Source organism: Nelusetta ayraudi, unplaced genomic scaffold (assembly GCF_046127955.1).
Source record: "Nelusetta ayraudi isolate G7.1 ecotype Tasmania unplaced genomic scaffold, CSIRO-AGI_Nayr_v1 ptg000011l, whole genome shotgun sequence".
Lineage (NCBI taxonomy): Eukaryota > Metazoa > Chordata > Actinopteri > Tetraodontiformes > Monacanthidae > Nelusetta > Nelusetta ayraudi.
In genome coordinates, this window is record NW_027466061.1 from 15,892,504 (window position 1) to 15,917,500 (window position 24,997).

At 43.4% G+C, this 24,997-nt stretch overlaps 1 protein-coding gene across 2 annotated transcripts in view; it reads right to left on the reverse strand.

Annotated features, from left to right (window-relative positions):
* LOC142885200 (A-type potassium channel modulatory protein DPP6-like) overlaps positions 1–24,997 on the reverse strand; it is a 77,500-nt gene that overhangs the window by 3,318 nt on the left and 49,185 nt on the right. For both annotated transcript variants that reach the window (XM_076021426.1, XM_076021425.1), the window contains exons 2-19: positions 23,387–23,501; positions 20,309–20,407; positions 17,482–17,576; positions 17,324–17,398; positions 17,171–17,223; positions 16,621–16,702; positions 9,567–9,687; positions 6,275–6,429; positions 4,221–4,318; positions 3,956–4,082; positions 3,252–3,290; positions 3,016–3,123; positions 2,834–2,925; positions 2,703–2,750; positions 2,506–2,618; positions 1,008–1,055; positions 820–918; positions 670–739 (exon numbers count right to left, since the gene is read on the reverse strand). In XM_076021426.1, coding sequence (XP_075877541.1) covers positions 670–739; positions 820–918; positions 1,008–1,055; positions 2,506–2,618; positions 2,703–2,750; positions 2,834–2,925; positions 3,016–3,123; positions 3,252–3,290; positions 3,956–4,082; positions 4,221–4,318; positions 6,275–6,429; positions 9,567–9,687; positions 16,621–16,702; positions 17,171–17,223; positions 17,324–17,398; positions 17,482–17,576; positions 20,309–20,407; positions 23,387–23,501 — 1,637 coding nt within the window. The remainder of the gene's footprint in view (positions 1–669; positions 740–819; positions 919–1,007; positions 1,056–2,505; positions 2,619–2,702; positions 2,751–2,833; positions 2,926–3,015; positions 3,124–3,251; positions 3,291–3,955; positions 4,083–4,220; positions 4,319–6,274; positions 6,430–9,566; positions 9,688–16,620; positions 16,703–17,170; positions 17,224–17,323; positions 17,399–17,481; positions 17,577–20,308; positions 20,408–23,386; positions 23,502–24,997) is intronic.

Consider the following 24,997-nt stretch of genomic DNA (forward strand, 5'->3'; position numbering starts at 1 on the left):
CATAGGGGTCCTGATGTGTCCTTTTCAGCGCTTTAACATCTATTCGTCTATACGTCTATTCAACCTTAAAACCTCTCCATGGCGTTCCTCATTCAGCTCCTTGCTTCATTGCTGGAGATAATTACAACACTTATCGCTTTGTGCTACACGCTGAGCTTGGTTTAGCTGAGAGACGGAACACACGCTCATCTATATTTTTAAAGCGCTGACAAGTTAACAATCTCAACACACACACACACACTATAAAAAAAAGACAACTTGTGTATTTTCTTTTTCTGTGTTAGTGCGCTGAAGTGAGCTGTTTGGATTTTTCTCAATTTCCTACATCACAAGTCCAGCTGATTATCTCAGTGATGTGGACGAGGTGTCACTGAATGATTGCTAGTAGCTATCATCCCCTCTAGCTAGCACAAACAGTGAGCTATTCCTAGGTGGAGGATAGATGGAGCAGGTGGGGCTCTTCAAGCTATTTCATCAGGTCTGTACATCTCAAACTACATGTTTTATTTTTTGACCAAACCAACCTTGTTTTTGGTTGAAAGCAGACCACCAAAATTAATTGATTAGATCTGTGAATTAAATCTGTGAATAACAATTTAATGAAACTGGTATTTGTTCTTTTTCACATTGTGCATCGATTTTGGGGAAGCCACATGTATTCACACTCACACGAGCAGCAGTAGGGGGTAGTGAGCTGTGTCCGCAAACCCAGCTGGCTTCAGGATCTGCATGGTCAGAGCTGCAACACACAGAGGGACCGTAAGAAACGCGCAACTCCTCCACTTGGTGGGAAAGTTGGAGATGCGTCCCCGTGCGTACTGTAGTCGTCGATGACGATGGTCTTGTTCTCCACTTTGGGCATCTGCATGCTGCTGTAGGTCTCATTCACCTTCTCGTTTGTCTCCACGCTGAACACCTCTGTAGTCAAACAGAATGGGCGGAGTTTGTTTGGAGCGATACCGCAACGTTCACACTCACTCGACTGTGTCACAAGTCCGGCCACTCACTCTGCTTGTCCTCGGTGCTGTAGACGGCCACGCTGGGGACTTGGGGACCTGCACGCACCAAAAAAAAGAAATAAAATAATTAAATTAGAAAAAATAAATACATAAATGGTGAGGAAAAAAAAAAGTTATGGGCAGACACAATAATGAAATTTCAGGCACTGACAAAAAAAAAGGTTTGAGTTTCTCTGTTCTGGTGATCAGGCCTCTGAAAGCCAATCCTCCTCTGCAACAGGAGCACCAGCGTGAGCAGATTCTATAATCAGCACTCACAGCCAGTTTATAATCTACTCGTATCCCACGAGGAAGCATCTTATCATCTCACAATGGAGCAACTCTCCAAAGATCTAATTAACGGGAAAACAAGCCACTGGTGATTGCCCTCCCCTCCGCTCCCCCGATCTCGACGTTTACAGGAACCGCACGGCTGTGTATCTCGCCGATTGGAAACCAAAGGGGCAAAGAGAAAACGGTAACAGCGCGTCTCTGAGGAGCACGCGGAAAACTGAGCAGACCTCAGTACATGGCAGACCTCAGGGCGGCGTTTTCGTGAGACGAATACAACGGGAAGGGAGCCGCACCCCCACCGCCCCACCACCAAGGACGAGGAATTCATTTCTGCGGCCAATCAGTGGCAGGCGGCGGCGGTTTGAGGCTCGCCTGCTCAACGTGGAGCTCGGTAAGTGTTCTACCCCAATTTGATCGCATGTCCAAGCTGTCAAGATCAGTGTTGGGAAGATTACTTTGCAAATGTAATTGGTATCATAAATACTAAATGTTTAATTAATTAATGTCTAATTATTGTTTGTAATAATGTAATAATTCATGTAATAATAAATGTTTGCCAACTGTTTAGACTGGACAGTGTTGAGCTTCCAGCAGCACTCACGACAACAACAAATAACAGCAATAACAAGGCCAAACGCAAGTACCTCTTTTTACTGTGAGATTGGTCTGAAATGATAAAGTCAGGGCAGCGTACCATCTTTTAAATAAGCAGAATCAACCATTCAGCATTTAATTTAGCACTCAAAGAAACCCATTGAAAACGCAACGGCCTACATTCTTTGCACAATTTCTAAATGTATGTGAGCCTTGTGTGTGCTCTCTTTCTGGCAATTTCTGCTGCAATTCCAAACTTGAAAGGAGAACCAATCAGAAGCATCAGAATAGAATCAAACATTCGTCCGGGGAGCGGAACAGAAAAGGACGGTGCTCGTGCCAAGCTAGTGCGCGACAAAACCATTGAAAAGCAACCATAACAAAAAATAACACACAGACCCCCATGTTTTGTAAAAATTGGTCCGATGCAATTAAAATTGTAATCATGAATCATTTGGGTGTACTGTAACTGTAATTTAATTACACACTTTTTCCAGTAATGTAACTGATTATAATTATCTTCATTTTGGTATTAAATGACATAACAATGTTAGCTGTAAGTCGTTACTCCTCAACACTGTCCCTCTGCCAGGCGGGCCAGAGGCTGGTCGACGCTCACCTTTGCAGTAGAGCAGGAAGTGCTGCATGTTGTGGCTGAACGAAACGTCCACGTAGCCGCAGTTGAACTCGCAGGACAGGCAGCAGCGGTTGAATGGCGGGATGGTGTCCGCGCTGTGCAGGGGGGTGAGGGGGGGGACAGCCACTTTTAGTTAGTGTGAATGAAAAGGGGACTTTCAACTGCAGCAAAAACTCTACCTGTACAAGTGTCGGCGCTTGGGGTCGTCCTCTGTGCTTAAAAAGTATCTGCAAAACATCCGAGCGTCACCGTCAGAGCCATAAACAGCCGGTTTCAGCTGTTTCAGGAAAGGTGCATGAAAATGTCTCACATGAGGTTCCTCCCGTGGCTGTAGGCCAAGATTTTGGTGACATCCCAGTCCCCGGAGGTCAGCGACTGCAGGATGTCTGTGCTCGTGTTAGGCTGCGGGTTAAAACAAACGTCGAGCACAATTTAGCACAAGGCAAGAGCCGCGAGTTCAACGCCACAGTGGGATTCCCTGTGATTGCTCACCATGGAGGTAGACATTGAAATGTGAAAAAACTTCCCTCTGCCGCCCTGAGGGATCGCTCTGGTGAAGAAAAACTTGTGTCCATCTTGGGAGAAGAGCGGCGGCTCGTTCTGCGGAGCCAGAGAATAAAACCTCTTTATTTATGTGCGGGGAAAAACAGCTTCAAGGGACACACAGCAATTAGGCTCTGTTTTAAATGTATTTATTTCCAACTAGAAAACAGTGTTGTGTGGCCTACCTGTCTGTGCAACCAGCTCTCACTCTCATCCTCATGTTTCTGACAATAAAGACAGTTGGTGAGTGCAACAAAAAGCACACAACTTGTTCACATTTCTAGATTGTTTTCCTATTTTCTGTAAGACTGAATGAAACTCAAAACAGTATTAAAAAAACGATTGTTAGACACGACAAAGACACAAACACTTCCACTAAAAAATGTTTCAGGGATTTTTGTTGGGTGTTAAATTAGACTCAACTCAATATTTTTATAAATTTGCTTGGACTGTTTTTTTCTGTATCTGAAAATCAGTCAGTAAATCAAAGCAACCTCCTCTGAACTTCCTTCCTTCCTTCCTGCAGGCTTCTCTTTTTTTGAATTACAAACGGGAAAAAATGGGAAAAGGGGCATTTTTAATGACCCCCATTCAGCACTTGTGCAGTTTGTTGGAAATTATTTGCACATAGTGATTTAGAAAAATGTACTGCCTATAGAGATACCATCATAGCTCATTGCAGGTTATTTACTATTGTCCAACTCCTTAAACATCACTGGGGACAAACAAAAACAACATTTAAAAAAAAAATCACAAAAGTACAAAAGTTCAACTGTTGTTACGGTTGCAATGAGGTCAAACGCCATCACTGACAGAGCTTATGATAAAGCAGGTGGAGAGATGCAAGACAACAGGCATTGTATAAGACATGTTATGCTATCCATTTCACCTTGATGCAGACTCCAGTCGTGGCCTCGCACAGTGTCAGAATGGAGTTGTTCTGGGCTCTGTTCAGCCAGTTGACAGCCAATTTAGTGCTGGTGGCCCATTTCACCATGGTGATGTAATACTCACGCCTGGAAAACACACAAAGTGATTGAACAACACTGACAAAACTCTGGGGGAAAAAAATAACCTTCTTCTACTTCTCACTTCGATGTTTGTTGCTTGTTATTGGATACTGACGGCGAGCGACTGTAAGGGACATCACTCACCCTATCCGTGGGTCATCAGGTTTCTTCATTACTACCGTGTGCAGGGGACCGTTCAGGCTCACCACTGACAGGTACACGACAGGGTTCTCCTCCCCGGCCTGCAGAGACCGACAGGAAATATCAGACAGATCTCACAGATTTCAGCAGAGTTCCTCAGCAGTGCAGCAGTGATGACTCAGAGATACTAAACTAATATAAAAAGACGAGGCCTGTAATGTTCAAAGGTACACTTCAAATGCCAGAGACAGAATGTAAAAAAAATGAAAAATAAAAAATCCTGGAAATCACGTATGATTTGTAAAGAGTTTGAAAAGTTGACCTCAATACTTTGTAATGTAACCCTGGTTGGTGACAGAGGTCAAATGTTTCCTGTAGATCTTCACCAGGTTTGCATGCACTGTAGCTGCAATTTTGGCCCAGTCTTCCATGCAGATCTTCTCAAGAGCTGTGATGTTTTGGGGCTGTCGCTGGGCAACACAGACTCTCAACTCCCGCCACAGATTCTCTATTGGATTGAGGTCCACAGACTGACTAGGCCACTCCAGAACCTTGAAATGCTTTTAACGAAGCCACTCCTTCGTTGCCCGGGTGGTGTTTTGGGGATCATTGCCATGCTGGAAGATCCAGCCATGTGTCATCCTCAATGCTCTCACTGATGGAAGGAGGCGTCTGCCCAAAATCTCACCGTTCATCCTTTCCTTAATACAGATCAGCCGTCCTGTCCCCTTAGAAGCAGGCCCAAAGCATAATGTTTTCACCCCCATGCTTCACAGTGGGGATGGTGTTCATGGGATGCAACTCATGAACTCCCCCTCCAAAACACGATGAGTGGCGTTCATTCCAAAGATTTCCGTTCTGGTCTCATCTGACCACATGGCATTCTCCCGGTCCTCCTCTGGATCATTCAGATGGTCTCTGGCAAACTTCAGCCGGGTCTAAGTAGGGGGACCTTTCCAGCACTGCAGGATTTTAATCCATGACGACGTAGTGTGTTACTAATAGTAACCTTTGTTAGTGTGGTCCCAGCTCTCCGCCCCCCGTGTAGTTCTGGGCTGTTTCCTCACCGTTCTCAAGATCATTTGTACCCCACCAGGTGAGATCTTGCATGGAGCCCCAGGTCGAGGGAGATTGTCAGCGATCTTGTGTTGATTCCTTTTTGTAATATTTGCTCCAACAGTTGATCTTTTCTCACCAAGCTGCTAGCCTATTGTAGATTGGCTCATCCCAGTCTTGTGCAGGTGTACAATCTTGTCCCTAGTGTCCTTAGACATCTCTTTGGTCTTGGCCATGGTGGAGAGGTTGCAGTCTGACTGTTTATGGATGTGGACAGGTGTTGTTTATGCAGATAACAAGTTCAAACAGGTGCCATTAATATGAGTGGATGACGAAGGAGCTTCCTAATGAAGAAGTGACAGGTCTGTGAGGGCCAGAATTCTTGCTTGTTTGGAGGTGCTATATATTTATTTTCTGCACCAAGACACAAATAAATTATTTGAAATTATAAATAAATTATTTTTCCTGTCTTTTCTGATTTTCTGTCTCTCACAGTTTAAGTGTATCTATGATGAACATTACTGACCTCTCTCATCTTTTTAAGTGGGTTTACTTGCAGAACATACATACATACATACATACATACATACATACATACATACACACATATTGACAACTTGAGGAAACAGCTTAATATAAAAAAATACAAAAACACTTTTATTTAACAACCTATAACTCACAGAAACAATGATAGTTTAGCAAGTGATGGAGTTGTAGAATGCAAAATCTCAAAATGACCTAAAATGGAAAAATCAACATACTACATAGTATGTCATTTTATTCAGGGGCGGATGAAACTACAATAAGAAGAATTTAACATTACAATTTCAATTGAGGCCTTTGCTCTGGTGATGACTTGCTCTGTTCCAGAGCTGGTCTATTGCTGGGGTTCAGTCCCTAACAAAAACCTCTATTTTAACAGACTTTTTTTTTTTTTTTCTTTTCGTGGTTTTATGTCTAATCACATAAGACAGAGTGCAATAAAGTGGTTGATCACTGGCCTTTGGATAGTGGTACTCCAGGCTGGCTGGGTAAGGGGCTCCTGTGAAGAAAGGAACCTCCATCTTTGGCACCAGCGTGTCATTGATGGTCAAGTAGGCCAGACGCAATCCATCTGGAGACCACCAGTGGGCGACGTGGGTCTGCAGGATCTCTTCTGAAAAACAAAATTATGAGATAGTCTGAGGAACTCACACCTCCTTAACATGTTTGTCTCTGAGCACAGAGAAACATCAGTGATACACTAAGAATGAGAAGAATGGAAGTAAAAGTTCATTGCTTCAGTACTGAAAATACAAATGCTGCTCTTAAAGCCTGCATTGCACCATCCACAGTTGTTGAAAACTGCCTCACAAAAATGTACAGAAAGTTCAAATGACCAAGTGCAATTTACTGTGACTCATTTTCAACATCTTGCTTTGGCGTCTACAATGGAAAGTCACCCACTAGGGGGCAGAAGAGCTCTTTTTAAAAAAAAATCCAAACAACGAAAAAACAAAAAAATCTTTTCAGACCTACATCTCAAGCGCACTGCTCAAAGTTTTGAGGCTACATTTATTCTCTTTCTATGTTCCCAACTGGGAACACCTTTTCACAAGGCCAACTGCTCAATGGCAGCCAAACAGGGAGACCAAGGCCTGTGCCGACAGGACTTCGACCAACAAATGTGTCATCATTGAGAGAAATGAAAAATACAAAAATGCCTTTATTCATTCTAGTATGAAGATCAGAGCCTCTAATCAGCAAGTTTCAGCAGAAAAACAACACAAGTTCAGTGTCATCATGGAAGAGCCTCTTGTCTGTGCCTCACGGCAGAACAATGCAGTCAATGGGATGATTATATCCTGAGTGATTTCTGTTTTTTTGTGCCTTTGGCCTCCAACTCTGACAGATTGTGCTCTTTGTGATGTTCAAGGCTGATGTGTCCTCAGTGGATTTCAAACAGGCAAACACACACTCCCATAGGTGAGGAGAAGCACAAAGACAGACAATTTTCTAGTGTTAAAATAACAAGTAATGTTGACAGTCAGGGCGAAAGACACCGATAGAATCCAGCCACCTCACCTTAAAATGCAGTGCAGTTTCTCCACCTTAATTAGAAAAGTATGTCATAAAACTAGTGGGGTTGTGTCAAATTGGACAACACGGCTTTAGTCGCCTGCTTGCCACTATCCATTGATGGACAGGCGTTAGTCACATAGTCCTACTCCTGGCCAGCTGGGGGCGCTGTGTTAAAGTCAGGGTCTCAGCAACTATCATTTTAAGGGAGAACAAAATGTCTTATTTAATTATCTTTATTATTTTCTATTATCTATGATGGAGTTTTCAAACATTTTGTGCCTTAACAATACAGCAGACACAATGTGAGATCGCTGCACGCTGTCCGTGATGAGCACTTTTTGTGCGGCAGCCCGTTATCCACTAATAAATCCATGAGACGTGGCAAGAAAAACAGCCAGACACGTCTCTCTTTAGTGCTGAAAACGGATTAATTCCCTCACGTCATATTCTGGGTCTCTGACAAAGAAATAATCCCATTAATGCAAAAACGATTAGAGCCGACCATGAACCACCTCATGAAATGTAGCTGAATTCCTCTCGCTTTGTGAATATATTATATAATTACACCACAATTATTATGCAAAAACCTCCACTGGAAGACATTTTGGACTCGTGCTAATCCCTGAAATGGAAATCTCCACTTCTTAAGAGTCTTATAACTTACAGTAACATTTATAAATAATAACACATTAGCGGGCACATGAATAGTCACCAGCAGCACATAGTAACATGCAGCCGCCCCATCATCTCTACAAATCTCTTTGCTTGTTAAACAATAAAAGCTCCATGTGTGCAGGATTGACGGCATCTAATTTTCAGATGCACATCCCTACGCCCTACTCTACTTCCGTAACTGCTCTTTATGTGAATAGAAACTTTATAGTAAGTGAAAACAGGGCAATTATTTGCCTTTGTTGACTTTATTGATATATGTTCCAAAATAAAACAACCCTGTGTATGTTTTATTCCATTCCATGCCCCGGGATCTCCTTTGCTTACTGCGCGGTGCACCTTCAAAACTGAACTGTGACTCCAGTGTAAAAGTCCTGAGTTGAGCTGTGCTTTAATAGAAAATCTTATTGGTCATTACAGTCGGCCACAATTGCAACAAGGTGCAATTAAAAGAGAATTTCTGTTTTCATTATGCTCCTGAACAACATAATTCTATGCAAAGTGCTCTATATGGGCAACAACAAGTATGTTTGATAATGAACACATTAACTTATGTAAACAGTGGTAGTGCAGCATAAGTAATTACTTAATTAGTTGGAATAGCATGAACTGGCATTGATGCATTCTGTACTGCCTGGCAGAGCTGTTTGTGACTGTTGTGTAATTGGAGAATCTGTTTCACGCACGCGGCGATCAGAACCTGTCCCACTTTAAAAATAAAACCAAACTGACTCTTGAACATCTGCTGATTGAGACTCCAGCGGCACACACATGAATTAATTAAAACCGCCTGAACACAAAGATGAGCACGGGGAAATCAGCAGCCAGCTGTGCCTCCCAAAGCAGCAACTCACAAACATCCTGTGCATGCCTCCAGGTGGGATGCACCAGGGGTCAGGAAACAGATCTGCAGCAGGGTGGCAACCTGTTGCTAAGCCAGAGAAGAAGCAGCCGGAGAGGAGCTTCCATTGAAAACATCCATCCATTCGGTTTCTATAATCGCTTCTCCTGCAGTCAGGGTCACAGGATTTTCTGAAACCTATTCCAGCTGTCAATGACTGAAGGACATCAGTTCATCATAGGGCCACAGAAAGACAAACAACAATTCGCACTCGGACTCATTCCTCCGAACAATTTCGCCTCGCTTGCATGTTTTATGGAGTATGGATTTGAGTTTATTTGTTTAGCCTCTACCAAAGTCAAAAGTGATCCGCTGTAAATCCGTTACCAACTTCACCTCATCACTCATCGTCTGATCTTTCAAAGCAATAAACACAAATAACATGCAAGTTCTTGTATTTTGAAAAAAAAAAAGTCTTTAATCGTGCAAAAGCATCTTGTTTTTCTCACTCGCTGCTTTGTGTTAACTAAGGTGTGACGTTGTTTCAACTTCTGAAGTAGAAAATATGCAAAATAAACAGTCCAATAATCATGTATTTTTAGTAGTACATAACCACCACCACCCCACCCCCCAAACACACACACACACACACACACACAGCCCCACACAGCCAATTACCCAGTGGTGCATGAGGTTTGTTTTCTTTTGTTTTCTCTTACCTTCGTACAGCCAGTCAGCGAGGCCATTAAACACGACTTCCTCTTTGCCGGTAGAAACCAGGCGGAGAGCTCGGCTTTCCACCGATGTTCTGTAGTAAATGTTGTTTTCAAATATGAATATCTGTGAAAAGAGAGAAACAGAAAGGAGGCTTATTATTGCCATCTATGTTAGCAGAGTCAGTGCTATACCCACTGCAAACATGAGGATTAATGGGAAGATTTCATCTATTTACAGAGCTTAGAAAGCAGCCTTCACACTTCCAGCATCCAATGGCAAAATATTTTTCTTTTATATATTTTTTTTAAATAATAACATTAGAACGAGATTTATTTTAACCACAGCTCATATACTTTAAAATGTCAACACGAACAAACACTGAGTGTAACGTTCAATAATTGAGACATTTAAAAAAAATAGTCAATTGAGCCTGGTTTTTGTTTACCTCGCTGCTATGCCAGATGCCAGAAGGAGGGAGATAAATGCACAATGGATTTGCAACATTGGTCACATGATTTGTGTCATTGCAAAAGAACCTCGAACCCTCCCAGTTAAAACTAGGCCTGTTGAACGGCTGCTGCACTTGAAAGAAGAACAGAAAGACACGACGCATGTAGTCTGATCTATGGCGGCTACAGAGAGAAAATCCAAATTTTATGTTTTGGGATCAACATCTGAGGAAAGCAGATCAATGCAGTGCTGTGCGAAGCAAAAGCGGATGATTGGCAAACGCAGACAGAATCCACAGAATTCACGACCAACGCATGTGAGGTCAATTGAACACTCGAAACCGACCGCTGCTCCGCTGACAAAATACGCTAATGCGGAATGAAATTTATTAGCATCCTAATAAAAGAGTCTAACAAAAATGATTTGTTTTCGCTTCTTGTTTGTAACTTTATAATGACGACGCCGGGAGGTGGGGCGCCGACCAAGTACGTACACGGGAGAGGTGAGTGGAGTAGGCGGTCGTTAATGTGGACTGAGCTCGCATTCTGTTCACACGTCGGTGACGAATGCGATTTTATGCGATGCGATTGGTATTCGGATGACAAAACGGATTTGGACTGTTTGCACTTGGTTACTTAATGTGTTTTTTGCCGATCGGAATATGAAAAACGCATGAAATGACCAAGTGCAAACAGGGCCTCAGTGGTCCTACAAGCTTCGGAAAAACAGAATTAATTACGAAGCAGGTGGCGACCTCTGAACTTGCTCGCTCACTCGGCTTTTCAATCCTCAGGTTGTTTGGATGAAAGAGAAGGGAGGAAAGGCCACGAAGAAAGCAGCACGCTAAGGCAGAGAGGCAACTTCAAGGCTATTGACCACAGATTGCACACTCTTATACGTACATGTAAACCAATGTTTATTAGAAATATTGGCCTGCTTCTTATATCTGTCCCTTTTGATAGATTTCCCCTCCTGCTGTGTCAATGCATAGTGCCCTTTTAAGGCCAATGCAGATGTTTGTGTGTGTGGACGTGGACTGGCTGGTTTCTTTTGTCACGGCACAGTGATTGCAGGCAGTTTAATGAAGGGGGCATCCTAGGATTCACTTCTCTCACTGTACATCTGATGCTCGGCTGCACAATGTCGCACTCCCAACAAACACCCGCGCAATCTTTTTTGGGTGATGATGACGCACCAGACGAGTAATCCCCCCGACTCTGATCATCTCGGAGAATTGTTATATTAAGACACCAGCGTGCGGCTGAGTCTGCGTGTAAGGTTGTCAAATAAGATGGGGAGAAAAGACAAAAATCTCTCTGAGTCTCAGGGAGAGAAGAACAGAAATCCTCAGCTGTTCATTAAATCAAACAGGAACAGCGTTGCCAAAGGAACAGCGGCGTCGCTCTATGAAAATTAATCAGCTTTCTTCTGCCGGCAGACAAAGTCTCACATGAAAAGTTAATATTTTCTCACAGCAAAGCATCAGTAATTTAGGCAAATGATACTATAAAAGCAATTACGGAGAAAGAGGGAGCTTTGCTATAATAACAGACGAAACAGGGGGCTGCAGCGGCGTCCACACAAAGGATAATTTAGAAGGCAGACAGGAAGGATTTGGGGGTGGAAAATGTGGCTGAATAGTGAAGCAAGAATCATGCAATATCACATTAAAATAAATTAATTTGAAGCAGATTAAAGGGCAACATCAACGGCACCAAATACAGCTTCTTCTTGCGTTTGATTTTCCATCTGGCTCTTTGTTGAAGTGTGTGTTTGTCTGGATTGAGCCTGCTGTGTTTGTCTGCTGTCAGTGCTTCCGTCCAAGAAATAATAAAAAAAAAAAAAAACTCGTTCCCCTCCATGTTCCTGGAACGTTTGACACCAGCGCAGCAGCACTTAGCCCAACATTTGTCAAACACGAGGCAGCGTCAGATTTGTTCTGGGACCATCTCCTGACGTGTTTATAATGTGCATTTGTCGCGCCGGAGAGTATTTGCAGCGACAGGACAGCAGTGCCAGGGATCAGCTCAAGCTGAATAGATGTTGGGTTTTATTCCGGGCTTATTGATGGAGCCTATTGTCCTGCACAACCTGTGTTTAGCTTTTTAAGTGAAACACAGAGGAAAACAGAAAATAATCAGGTTGCTTTACTTGGCAAAAAATACTCTTAATCTAAAACGACAGGGACTTCATTTACCTCTAAATGTAGTCCTACAATTACACCCAAACATCATATAGACAGCAGGCTGCTCACTTAATCCAGAAAGAGCAATAAACACATGAAAACAGGTGGCATGTTCTGATCCTACCCAAGTTACTAAGACACACCCACCAGGTGTTAACCGACTCGGGGCATTCATGCATGAGATCGTAGTGACGACCACTTGCTGAAAGAAATGGGACTGAAGTCACTTTGAACGTGGCTGTCGGTGCCGGACGAGCTGCAGGTTTGAGTGTTTCCTTGCTGATCTACTGGGATTTTCACCACATCACAACCATCTCTAGGGTTCATAGGGGATATTTCCCAAATGCGAAAATATCCAGTGAGCAGCAGCTGTATGGAGGAAAATACCCCGTTGGTATCAGGGGTCAGAGGTCAGAATGGGCAGACTGGCTGGGGAAAGAAAAGCATCAATCAGTAATAATAATAATAATGATCTTCTAAATTGTTATACTTCTATCTCACCATTACCAAGCAACATGTCCTGCTCAAGCAAGAATGTCTTTCTTACCTCAACTACATACCAAAAATTACCAACTTCTCCAGCACCATTTTCAAGTGGATGACTTTTGTGTTTGTTCTTTTGAAAAAATATGTGAAACAACCCACATAATCTACATATATACATATACACTATAATAAAAAAGCAAAACATTGTTCTTGCAAATCAATGCAATGAAAGGATTTAGAAGAACTCTGGAAACCGTACCGACGATGTGGTTCAGTTTCTTTTTTTCATTTGTGTTAGTTGTAGAAAATATTTCTTTTTAAACAAAAAACGAAAAAGAAAATAATATGTTGGAGGCGCATTCTAATGGAGGAGCCCAGATTAACACACAACTGTTAACCAAGGATGCTTGAGGACAGAGCACGGCTCTGTTTGGGGTTATTAGGCATTGTGAAACAGCGAAGGTTAACCCACACTACAGCAAAATAAATAAATAACAAATACATAGCTGTTTGCAAACTGAGTGAACCTGCAGAACTTTTATCAACTGCCCTAATAGTGTGGTGCCGTCTTTGAGGAGGCACTGCCTGTGGAGAGGCACACTGGAAACATTTTCCCAGCAGTGTGCTATATTTTTCTACATTTTGAAACTAATCAGAATTTGCACTGCCTGTGTTTCTCTGATTTGGCTGCGCTTCCCTCTGGAAAGAATACAGATAGGGGCTTTTCAGGACAGACTGGTGAAAAATCAGACTTTGAATTTGACAACAGCAAGGCAATGGACTGTGGAAAACTGCAAACGGATTTGGAGGGTTCCAAGCAATGCGGCTTGGGAGCAGATGAGCACTGAATCCGCATCGCTCTCTTTTTTTTTTTTTGTCTTGCAATGAATCTGCATTTGGTACCAATCTCTCGCAAACACACTCTTTTGTCCAGATGGTGTGTTATATGAGACAGGTGAAGATAGCGATATATCCTTGATGATGCACAGAGCATAGCAGGATTTAAAGCACAGGGGGAAAAAAACCACAGCGGTCTCTCCCTAATTGACTAACATGCTCCCAATTAACTCCCAACAGGTCACCTCATCATTCATCTTTGTGCCGAGCAGTTCAGGGTGCCGCCATGAAATTGTTTAAAACTCAGCTATAAAACATCTTCATTCTAATTAGATATAAGCATTCTTTGATGACAGAATAAACAGAATTTGGACCTTTAAAGATTAGAAGATCTCGACAACATCACACAGCTTAGAACATGTCAACTGCTTGAGCTGGAAGTACTCAAACTAATTTGTTTGAGCTGGTTTCGTTCTGAGAGATCTGTGTTGTCTGCAAACTTTAGCAAGTAGGTTTTCTGATGGAATTTTCATTTACATCTAAATATTTCAGGACAACACACACCTCAGAGACACACTAGCAAATGAACAAAGTCAGTCTTTTTCTGAACAAAAACTGTGATCTATCTTTGAGAGTCTGTTTTTTTTTTTTTTAAATCTTTTTGATGCTCATTATAAATCTATTAAAAAACAAACAAAAAAATCAGAGGCTTAGGGACAGACTTTGCTTTTGTACAAGTTTCAAATGTTCTCTCAATTGTTTCGCAAACAATAAACATTTGTATTTCCAGAAAGAGCGCACACATACTGCACCACTATGCATCTACAGTACGCCAAGTCACGGATCCTCTCAGCTTTTTGTGATAATTACCTTGCATCACAGCTGGTAGAAGAAACATCACGAGGGACAAAAGACAACAGGGACTAAGAACAGGTGGCCGTTCCCTGATGGAACTCTCAGACAAGAGACCTACCTGCAGTCACCTGCTTTCTCCGGCAGTCATTTGTTTGCAACACACTTTTTGACCACTAGGTGCTACTAAGTCATGCACGCTGGGCCTTTAAAGAATCATCATGTGAGTTGTAAATGGTAATTGATAAATAGTCTGCACTTATATGGGGCCTTCCAGCACCTTAACGGATCTCCAAAACACTTAACAATGGCCTCTCATTCACTGATGCACTCACACACCCATACAGCAATCGGTGGCTGCTGTCATGCAAAGCTCTGCCAGCCCCGTTGGGAGTCTCGCCCAAGGACACTTTGGGCGTTTACCCACTAGCCCTGTGCGGCTAGTGCCAGCCCTTCACGGTACGGGACAGCTCGGTTGAAAGGTATTTCCATAAGCCCGACCAGTACCTGAGCGTGGGCGGAGTCACGGTTGCAAGGCAAACCGAAGGTTTTTTTTGTGCCTCCCGTGTCCCCGAAACCATAGGATTCACTTTTTGTATTAACCGAGGTTTTGTTTTGTGCGAGACATTTTTTCGTAGGGCTTAGAATGATTTTGTTTCATACTGTTGACTTGTATCAAAACACTGTCGTAGAAGATAAAATGTAGACGCTGAAACGATCACCTGAGTCTCACAGTCGTTTATTATTAGACAAGAATATCTGCACAACTTAAGTCCACACAAAGCACAAAACAGCAACAGCTCTATTCCACCGGTGTTAACAAGCTAGCACCGTTAAAATCGCTATAAGGAGTGAAACTTACGAAACTTGCGAGCCAGAATCGCCGCCTCTTAAAGGGCACCTATGATGCTTTTCCACTTTTCTGAGCTCTAAAAACTGTTACAATGTTGAACCCTATCGTCAAATGATCTCGATATCGTCAAATAATGACGTTCATGTGTTTGGACGTGAGCCCTGCAAATTGTTGGGCATGGTTCTAAACGCTCTGTTCACAGAGATTTTTTCAACACTGGGCACGGAATGACGCCACTGTGTGCCGGATCTCCTTTCATGGCCAAGCTCCGGCACCCTCTCGGACTGGTTCCGCCCTCCCCCGCTCTGCCCCGGAAGTGATTCCGCCATGCGCTGCTCCAAGAAAATGTTTTTTTTTTCGGTGTCAGGGAAATTAAAAAATATAAAATAAAAAATACCGAGCGACTACCGAAGCACCAAGGACCACAACCGTCGGAGTGGACCGAACAGAGAAAATGTTGGAGGTTTGTTCAGCCTAATGGTCTTCCGGTCGGCAACGGGAGTGAGACGGGCTCGACTCGGCCCCCTGGTGGACGATGAGAGAATAATCAGCCACGGCAAGCCATAGTACAGTTTCATAATATTTTCAGTTTTTAATACGTGAAAGTGTAAAAATCCACATGCGGGGCATTTTTAAAAATGGCGGTTTTGGTCTTTCGTGAGAGACTGCCTTTGGCTTTCGTCAAAACTTTTACCCAATCAGTGCCCTGCACGTTGCTACGTCACCCATACGGTGTCAGCTCTGCTCGCTTCGAACCCCAAGGAGCCAGGTACCAAAATCGTAACCCCTGGGACCGTGCTGCGGCTCGTGGAAATGCCTGAATACCGACCCGTACCGTACCGAGATGTTACCAAGGGCGCCTGTGGGTAAACGCCCTTGGACATGTGGACAGTTGGAGTTGAGATTCAAACCGCCAACCCGTCAATCATCAGACGACCCGCATGAGCCCCATAAACTAGGAGGAGAAAAAACTGATTTTGTACCCAATTCAGGTAGGGGACATGAGGACACACACACACACACACACACACACACACACACAGTGTGTTCTGTAGCCGGCGGCAGCCCCAGACTGTCCACGCCTCGGGTTGTGCCAGTGAGTGACCATCTGCCACTGCAGCTCCTCGCAGCTCATGTGTCATCACAAACTTTTTTTCAAAATAGCTGCGACGCGGCTGCACTGTCACATCACAGGAGGACGAGTCAAGGTGAGTTTGGACAGTAAGCTGCCTTTTAGAATATTTTCACCGCGTTGGTGCTCACGTTTGCTCGTCAGACTGAGACAACCATCGAACGTGCTGCTCGACTCTCAGTGTTTGTGCTTGTGGTTGTGTTTGTGGTTGTGTGCCAGTTTGTGGGGAGCGTAACGTCTCCGGCTGAGCGGCTTCCTTACCAGCTGCTGTCCTCGGGGTCCCCATCCAGCGAACTGCAGGGCGGCATCGTGCACCTCGGGGGGGGTCAGAGGCCACGTTTCCCTGTGCGGGGAAAACACGGAAAAATCAGCGTCGGATTCCGGGCCGAGCCGACTCGACAAAGTGCAACATTGCAGCAGCAGCCGCCGCCGTGAATACAAATGCGGGGGGGGCGGGGGGGGACAAAAGCAGGAAAGTATTTCCTTTTTTTTTTTGCTCATTCCCTCCGTGCAGCCTTCATCAATCACACGCGATCCTTATTTTAGGCACACAGGCTGACTTGGCTGGCTGCGGACGCACAACGGTAGGGAGGTAAGCAGACATAGATGGATGAAAGGCTAAAAAACGGGCCAAATGCCAAAGTGAATGAGATGGCGAGGAAACAGTGAAGGGAAGCAGGGACGCGGGAGTGACGTCAGCCGGCGGCCAGCACAGGGTCGGGCCGAGGGCACGGCAGCGTCCCTGGGAGGAAAATAATCAAGCGGACGGGGGACGACGAGAGACAAGCACAGAGCAGGAGGCGGAGCTTACTGTGTCACAAGGCTGTAAATAATGTACTTGGCCAAATAGGAGTGTTGGTAGATCTGCAGAGACAAACCGCACGGTTACAGCAGAAGAGGTGTTGCAACGTCGCCACAGAGGGGCGCCGCTCGGAGGTTGTTGTTTTTTTTCTCACTCTCTCACCGGCTTCACTTCAAAGGCAAACAGCACGTGTTGCAGGTCAGGTGACACTTGGTACTTGGATGCCCGGGATCTGTCCTGGATGGGAGTGAACACCAAGCAGCAGTCGTGACAGTGAACGCACACGAATGAACAATGTGCCACAGCCAGACAACACTCACAAATAGCTGGTTGGGCACAATGACGGTTGTGTGATGAGTGTCCACGTTGACTTTGACAACGTCTCCGTCCCTTGTGCGATACAGCAGCTCATTGTCTGGAAGCAAAGCAAAGGGAACCCATGATAAGGCAGCAGTAGAAAAAAAATGCTGCATTTCTATTTCTTCTTTAATTCTAGTATTTTTTTTTAGCTGCTCATTTCCACACCCAACATTAGCACAAGCAAGTTTCACAAACTCATGAATGCTTTCACTCCACTGGGGAATCCATACAGCTCTCTTATTGATTGAGTGCAATTATATGGTTTCTCGCTGCAGAACTGTGTATGTTTTGCTGCTGACTCTGTTGACCATTGTATTTTCAAACCAATATCTGTGAGATATCAGTGCTTCTTCACTTATCTGAGCAGCTGGGCAACTGTGATACTGATAGGTGTTACTGAAAGGAAAACTACTACACTTTGCCTTAGTGTTTGCAAGATCTGTTTATATTTGCAGCCGAGTCAACACAACGGAATTAATTCCTTCAAAAACCATTTGTTGCAGAACCTACAGGGCAACATGAATGTGTTACTGCATCTGTTCTTGTAAAGCTGCACAATCATTTTGTTTGTTTAACTTGCTTCTTTGCTTTCTAGTTGTAGCAAAGGACTCAGACAAAAGACAAAACTGTCACCACGGGCCACAGATGTAATTTTGCAGTTTCACAATATTGAGCTCTGTTGAAGAATTAAAACAGAGAAGCGATGTTGTTGCCGTGTGTTGTTTTTGTTGGTCCTTGTTTAGCTCTGTTTTGAAGTTACTGTCATTCCCTCGGTAGCCTCGGCCACAGATGTACTATTATCACTGGCTCGGTATCTGAGCCATGTTGGACACTCTCCCTTTGATCATTCTGACATATAGACACACACACTGCTGGGTATAGCTTAGCCCAAGTATAGAGTCTGAGCACTTTGGGTGAGTGAGAAACTCAGAGGTGAGTCCCAGGAGTGCTGGGCCGAGCGGTGATCAAAGAGCACCGGCGATCAATTTCACAGGGCTGTGAACGTGGCTCAGGAAATATTGATGAGCGCCGCTGAAGTACGTCGGGCTTTTTAGCAGATCATTAGCACCAAATGGGAGTTGATAGCCTTAACTTGCATTAAGAGACAAGATGCAATGTCGCACACTTGATTGCCAGTATTTCATCAGGTACTGAGGACGCATGTGAACGTGAAGGGCGGTGGAACCCAAGGACTTAACTAATTATATGATAATAAGCCTTTGATAAAAGTAATCAGGGGAGACGTGTGCTCAGAGGAGCTAAAGGACAGCTTGTAATGGGCCTGTAAAACCAGGCGGAGACGTCCGCTGGCTGCTGCATTAATGCTAATTATACGTGTTTGCAGAAATCCTGCACATAGCTGGAAATCTTTATCTCATTATAGCACTTAGACTGAGTTTCTGCTGATTTCTCCTTGTAAACAGCTCTGAAAGTAAAGTTTTTTCAGTTTTTCTTTCCAAAATAAATTTCTAGATCTATTAAAAAATTATAGAAAAAAATGTAAAAAAAAAAATGTAACTTTGAATTAAAAACGTTTATGACGGATACTTAAAGGTCCACCCATGTTACAATGTCGCTCCAGCCAGTCAGTGAACTCCCAGAAAATGAGAAAACTACCATCTTCTTTGCTTGCTGAAAGTTTTTTGAGAAAGTGTATTTAACAGGAGTAAGAATGATTCTGGAGGGGGCTGTAACCAGAGGGCTAAATATGTTGTTTTCTGAAGGTCTATAGCTTTTTGTATTTTTATTATAATTAATCGTACAGGATTGCTGGACCGGGGTCCCACATAAAAATGAAATATGGAGCAATTAATATAATTAAACAGAAATATAAATATTTGTGAGTTACGTCTCATATTTTGTATCGTATTTCATCATCATGAATGCCTTTATAAACATATTTTTTTAATATATATATATTTTTTTAAACTTAGAGTGCACCGGCATTCTGCGTAACACCAAAACTGTCACAATCAGGCAGGTCTAATGAAATCATTCATGCATAAACAGATAAACATGTAGTCAATTTATTCTTTAATTAAAGTCAGTCAAACAGATAGTCACATCCCTAAGGATGCAAAATTTGACCTCCAACAGTTCTTTGTGAACTTTTTGGCTCTTTCTGAACTGAGAGAAATGTTCTTCATAGCTCAATTTCTTACTAAACACCATGGGGCGCTGAGTCAGCTAAGCCAACAGAGCTGCAGTTTCAGTGTTCTGTGCTGAGCTGCTCTCCAAATCTCCACACAGGAGAAGAGAGAAGTTAAAAAAGAAAAAAAAACTGGACGTGAGTTTGACAAGTGCAGATCAAGCAATCACAGCCGCATGTAAGTCACATTAATATATATATATATATATATATATATATATATATATATATATATATATATATATATATATATATATGTATATATATATATATATATATACATATATATATATATGTATATAAAGACTTGTACTGCAGAAAGGCAGATATTTAGATCTGCATTTTCTGCCATTTTACACCAGAAAGCTTTAATACTGTTTGTATTTTCTTGTTTTTATTCATTCTACTGCATTCAAATGTTTTACTGCTTTGTTGTTTTTTCATGGCTAATTTGTTTGACAACGAAAGTGTCTCCAGTCTGTGAGTGACACTGCAACATTTTTATTTTATTTTTTTTGCAGGAAAAAAAAATTGCCACAGAACTCAAGAAAGACATTTTTTCTTTTAAGCAAAACCCCAATTGGGGAAAATGTAGAGCAGTAAGTGGACGACATGTGACTTGTGATGTGACTCCTCACCGCTGAGCCACTTGGCGTCGGGGTCGTGGATCTGAAGATCTGGGCCGAAAACGTCGTCTATGGTCACCTTCTTCCTCAGTGCCAGGCTGTCATCCTCACCTGTCAACGCAGGACCACATCACAGCTCAGCATTTCTACACCACTGAGTTATTAAGAAAGTTGGCAGGGGAGGCTGCCAGTGTGCGTCATTCACTAAACCTCCCAGCGCTCGTCACCAGTGCGGACACACAATCATTTTTGGAGCGGCAGAGAAGCAGGAGAGGGAGGCTCCCGGCGTTGCAGGACTGATCCGAGAGTGTCGGATCACGTCTCCTTGCATCGGCAAAGAAAATCAAGATGAGCTCTGAGGCTGACAGCTGAACCGCAGGTGCAGCAGACAATTCCACTCTGCCGAGGAAACGAGCGTTACACAGACGTGTTCGGGATGGCTGACAGCTGGAGGTTGTTGTGCAGAACGGCGCGTTTGCAGACTCTTCGACAAGGAGGATTCTAGGGATCCATTGCATTCACTGTCAAAAGGACTTTTTTCTTTGTGTTTTTTGACTTATCAATAACGTGAACATTTGTTGGTTGTTTGTTGCGGTACCTCTCCCTCCCCCTCTTCAAATGTTCACTGGCCTCGGATGGAATTTGGCGAGGAAGCTGCTGAGATTCGGGTTGAGAAACTCATTTTCCACACAAAGCAAATGCTTTGTCTGACGCTGTGCCAGTCTGACAAATGGCAACCGTCATTACTGCATAATTGTCTCCATTAAGGAGGCCTAAATGGCTTTACGCATAAAAAAGGCCCATTACCAAGAGAGCCAAGGCCGCCTGTGCGTAAAAGTGGCACACAATCACCAACGCACAAAGTATGTCTGTAAAACCTTGCTCCCTGAACAAGGTTATCAAATTAAAATAGACACTGGAGCTGTTTAAGGAAAAAAAAAAAAAAAAGAAAAAAGACAAAAAGCTGAAGGTAAGGAGGGTCGTGAGCTTAATATAAGATTTAATTTTGAACATTAATCTCGGCCAGTGGGAAAGTAAGAAGAGAGAAGATTGTTTGTCCTTGTCCTTGTTTCACTCTAAACAGGAAATATTTGATTTTATTAAACGTATATATTGCCAAAGAACGAACACAACAGTCTTTTAACTCTTCATGCATGAATTACATCCTTCTCTGTCATATTTTAGACAGTACTATTGGTCCAGCAGTCCTGGTATATTCTTATTAATATGGGAGGTATGGAAGGGGGCCCCAAAACTGATTTTTATCATAGAGCCCACATTGCCGTGCCCCTGACTGCGGTATAGTATATTATACAATTACTATTTTATCTTCTTTTACTATATTGCTGAATGGTATTCCTTCAACAAGACGACCTGCTGGAGGCACTATGTCTCTTGGCTGGCCTGGGAACGCCTTGGGATCCTGCTGGGAACGCCTTGGGGTCCTGCTGGGAACGCCTTGGGGTCCTGCCGGATGAGCTGGAGGAGGTGACTGGGCCCAGGGAAGTCTGGGTGTCTCTGCTGAGACTGTTGCCCCTACGATTCCAGATAACGCGACAGAAGAAGAAGAACTTCAACTGTCTCCGATAGGAGGATTGTCAAGATATCCCTGAGTTGTTTGGCAAGGCCAATGTGGTTGTTTCAGTTAAATCGACTGGCTGCTGCTAGCTGCTGCTCCTGCATCCACTATGCCTTTAAAACCCATTCCTATCAAAGAAAATTACATTTTAATGACTGTTCATTATGCGTCAAAGGTTAGAAGGATTCAATGTTCCTTTTTTAAAGGCAACTTTTGTGACTCTTTCTATGGTTGGCAGATGTAAAAAGAAGCCAGTGGGCCTTTATAAATGCGTCTACGGTGATTTAAAATTGCATTTGTAAACAAACATAATGCTTCTCGAGCACTTCATGAAAGGTTTATGACGATTATAGATTTGACTTGTTGCGGATAAGAGGCTGACTGATGGGACTCCCAACATTGTGTTTACTTACTGCAGAACACTCGCCAATGTTCAGCTCTTATGTGCACTCATAAAACTGCTAACAGTCCAGGCAGTTCATCTAAAAGTCTTATTGCCGTGAGAGACGGATTGCTATGAGGCGTCAATCATTCGAGGGTGGAACCCAGTCAGTTCTTAAGTTACAACTGTAGTGAGATCAGCAATGTTCTGCTGTCTGCTGTCTGCTCAGTGCCCAAAAATAAAAAAAAAGAGAAGATCGCAGTCCTTGTATTTCTGTAAAAGTGTATTTTGTTTTGTTGGTGAGATCACTACACCCGTGGTCTGTCATTATGTTGGGTGTCATTGTTATTGTTTCTCTGCTCTAAAAGTGGAGGTGCCAACCAATGAGTAAAGTTCTATGTCTGTACAAGAAGAGCAGCAGCTACATAAGAGGCTCTCTTCTTCTAGCAGTACCTACAACATTCAATTCATTTATAAAATGTCGGGACAATAGCAGCTGAATGAGACACACTATGGTTTCCGCCCGGGCCAGTGAGAAAGAGGCCTGCGGCTTCGTCTATAGTAAGTTTATGTTAATGTCTTCCCATGCTGTATGGAACCGCTTGCCACAACCAGCCAAAGAGGCTCCATGGAGAACAGATGGGAACAGAATCTTGCCAGTGATCCATTTCACTAAGCTACTGGGGAAATGGAACCAAATCACTGAAAAATGTTATTTGTGAGTTCATTTCTCTTGCAAATAAAACAAAAAATATGAATTACGTGACCCCAATCGCCTAATTTCATTCTCTCAAACTGATCTGATAGACACATGCAATGTGCTTTTCAAAGCATCAAGTGTATGAATATACAGACAGTCCCGTGGAAATAATATTGGGTTTTTTTCATCACCACCGCCCGATCTGCAAACACCAGTTATCAAAACATCTTCACTGCATCCCAGTTAACCATCGTGTACACTGCACATTCAGGGAGTTAATGTTGCTGCCCTCTATAAAGAGCTCAGTACACTGACACTGACACTGCTTCAAGGGGTTGCTGTGTGTGTGTGTGTGTGTGTGTGTGTGTGTGTGCGTGTGTGTGTGTGTGAGTGTGTGTGTGCGTGTGTGTGTGTTTGTTTTAGACATACTTGGGGTCAACAGGATAACAGAGGTGACAATCAGGGAACAGATGATGAGGATGACCAGCAGGGCGATGGCAATTCCTTTCCAGTTCCTCTGTGGAGGAGCGCTGCCCACCAGGTCCTGGAGAACAACACCACAAATTGAATGGACGGTCAGACAGATACACACACAATATATACAGAACATATATATAGAATTTGTATGCACATACAACTGTCAAACTCTTTCACACAAGTCACACACAGATACACACACACAAATTTAGACATAAGCCTAAGGTGCAATAACATTTAAAAAAAACCCACAATGAGGAGGTGCTTTCCGTTTTTCTTTATTAGCGAGAACATTTCAGAGGAATTACAGGAGGAGTTTCACTTTAGGATGGATGCTGCGCGTTTGATCTCAGCAGATGTGAGGCGAATGCATTCCGACCCATTATTGGTGGAACAAGCGAATGACCGGGGGAAGTAAGAAAAAAAATTAAAAAGCCCATTATTATCTCAGCCACTGGTGTGCGGTAGCGCTCCCCGCTGGCCTGGTGTGGCAAGTCCCTGCAGCTTCCCCTGATAGCTGCAACGCAGCGCGAGCTGTGGCGTGGACACAACAGGCACAAATAATGAGCCCGGCCACCCAGCGCAGCCCAGCAGATGGTAGATGGCTAATCAGCGTCATCGGAGACTTGTTGTACTGCAGATATCCACAGGACATGCAAAAACATTTAAACAGCAAGTGCAAGAGGCAGCAATCAGGTGGCGCCCCGCCGTGGTGGTAGCTACGTGCTCGAGCGCTACACAACCCTTCCAACCAGTTTTTCTCCAGTGGAAAGGTCCCATGGTGTGGAAGATTCACTCTTATCTTGTCTCAGTAATATGTGTCCTGTATGTAAGACGTGGCGTGGCGCGCCAGCATACTCCTAAGAAATGACGCAGTAAACACAGGGCTAAATATGCTTTTTCCCCAATATCTGTGACGTTTTTTTTGGGCATAGAGGTGGGTGCAAAAATGCATTATATAGGAAACACATACACACACAAACTCACACACACACAAATGTATCTATATCATACTTTCAATGCATTTTGGCCACTCTGAAATGCACTGAGTGAATTGCAGGCGTCAGTATTTTTCCTTCCAAACGACTGCTCTCTGTGCACATTCACACACACTCCTTGATCCCTCCTTGGCTGATGATACGGAGTCACCCCAGCCACCCGTATCACTTCAGCTGCTGCGGTCCTTCTTGCTAATTAATACTGACCTCCGTGTCACGTGAACCAACCACAAGTCAACGAGGGGCCAGCAGGTGGACACGTGACCCCTTGTTGATTGATTGTCACCAAAGGAAGCAACATTTCTGCACTGGCAGTCATGTGTGGGTTGGACTCAATTTCACCAATTCAGCAAGTCTGTCAATTGTAGCTCCATTTTCCTTCGCATTAGCCGGATTACCCAGAATTTCCCACTTTTATGTTATTTGATATTCTGGATCATCACATTTGGAATGCGGCTTGGATCCTCCCCAAACTTTGTTATGTGACAGAGTGATGAGATTACTTTAGTGCAGGCGCAGCAGCCTTCCTCTAATAATAATAATAATGATAATAATAATAATAATA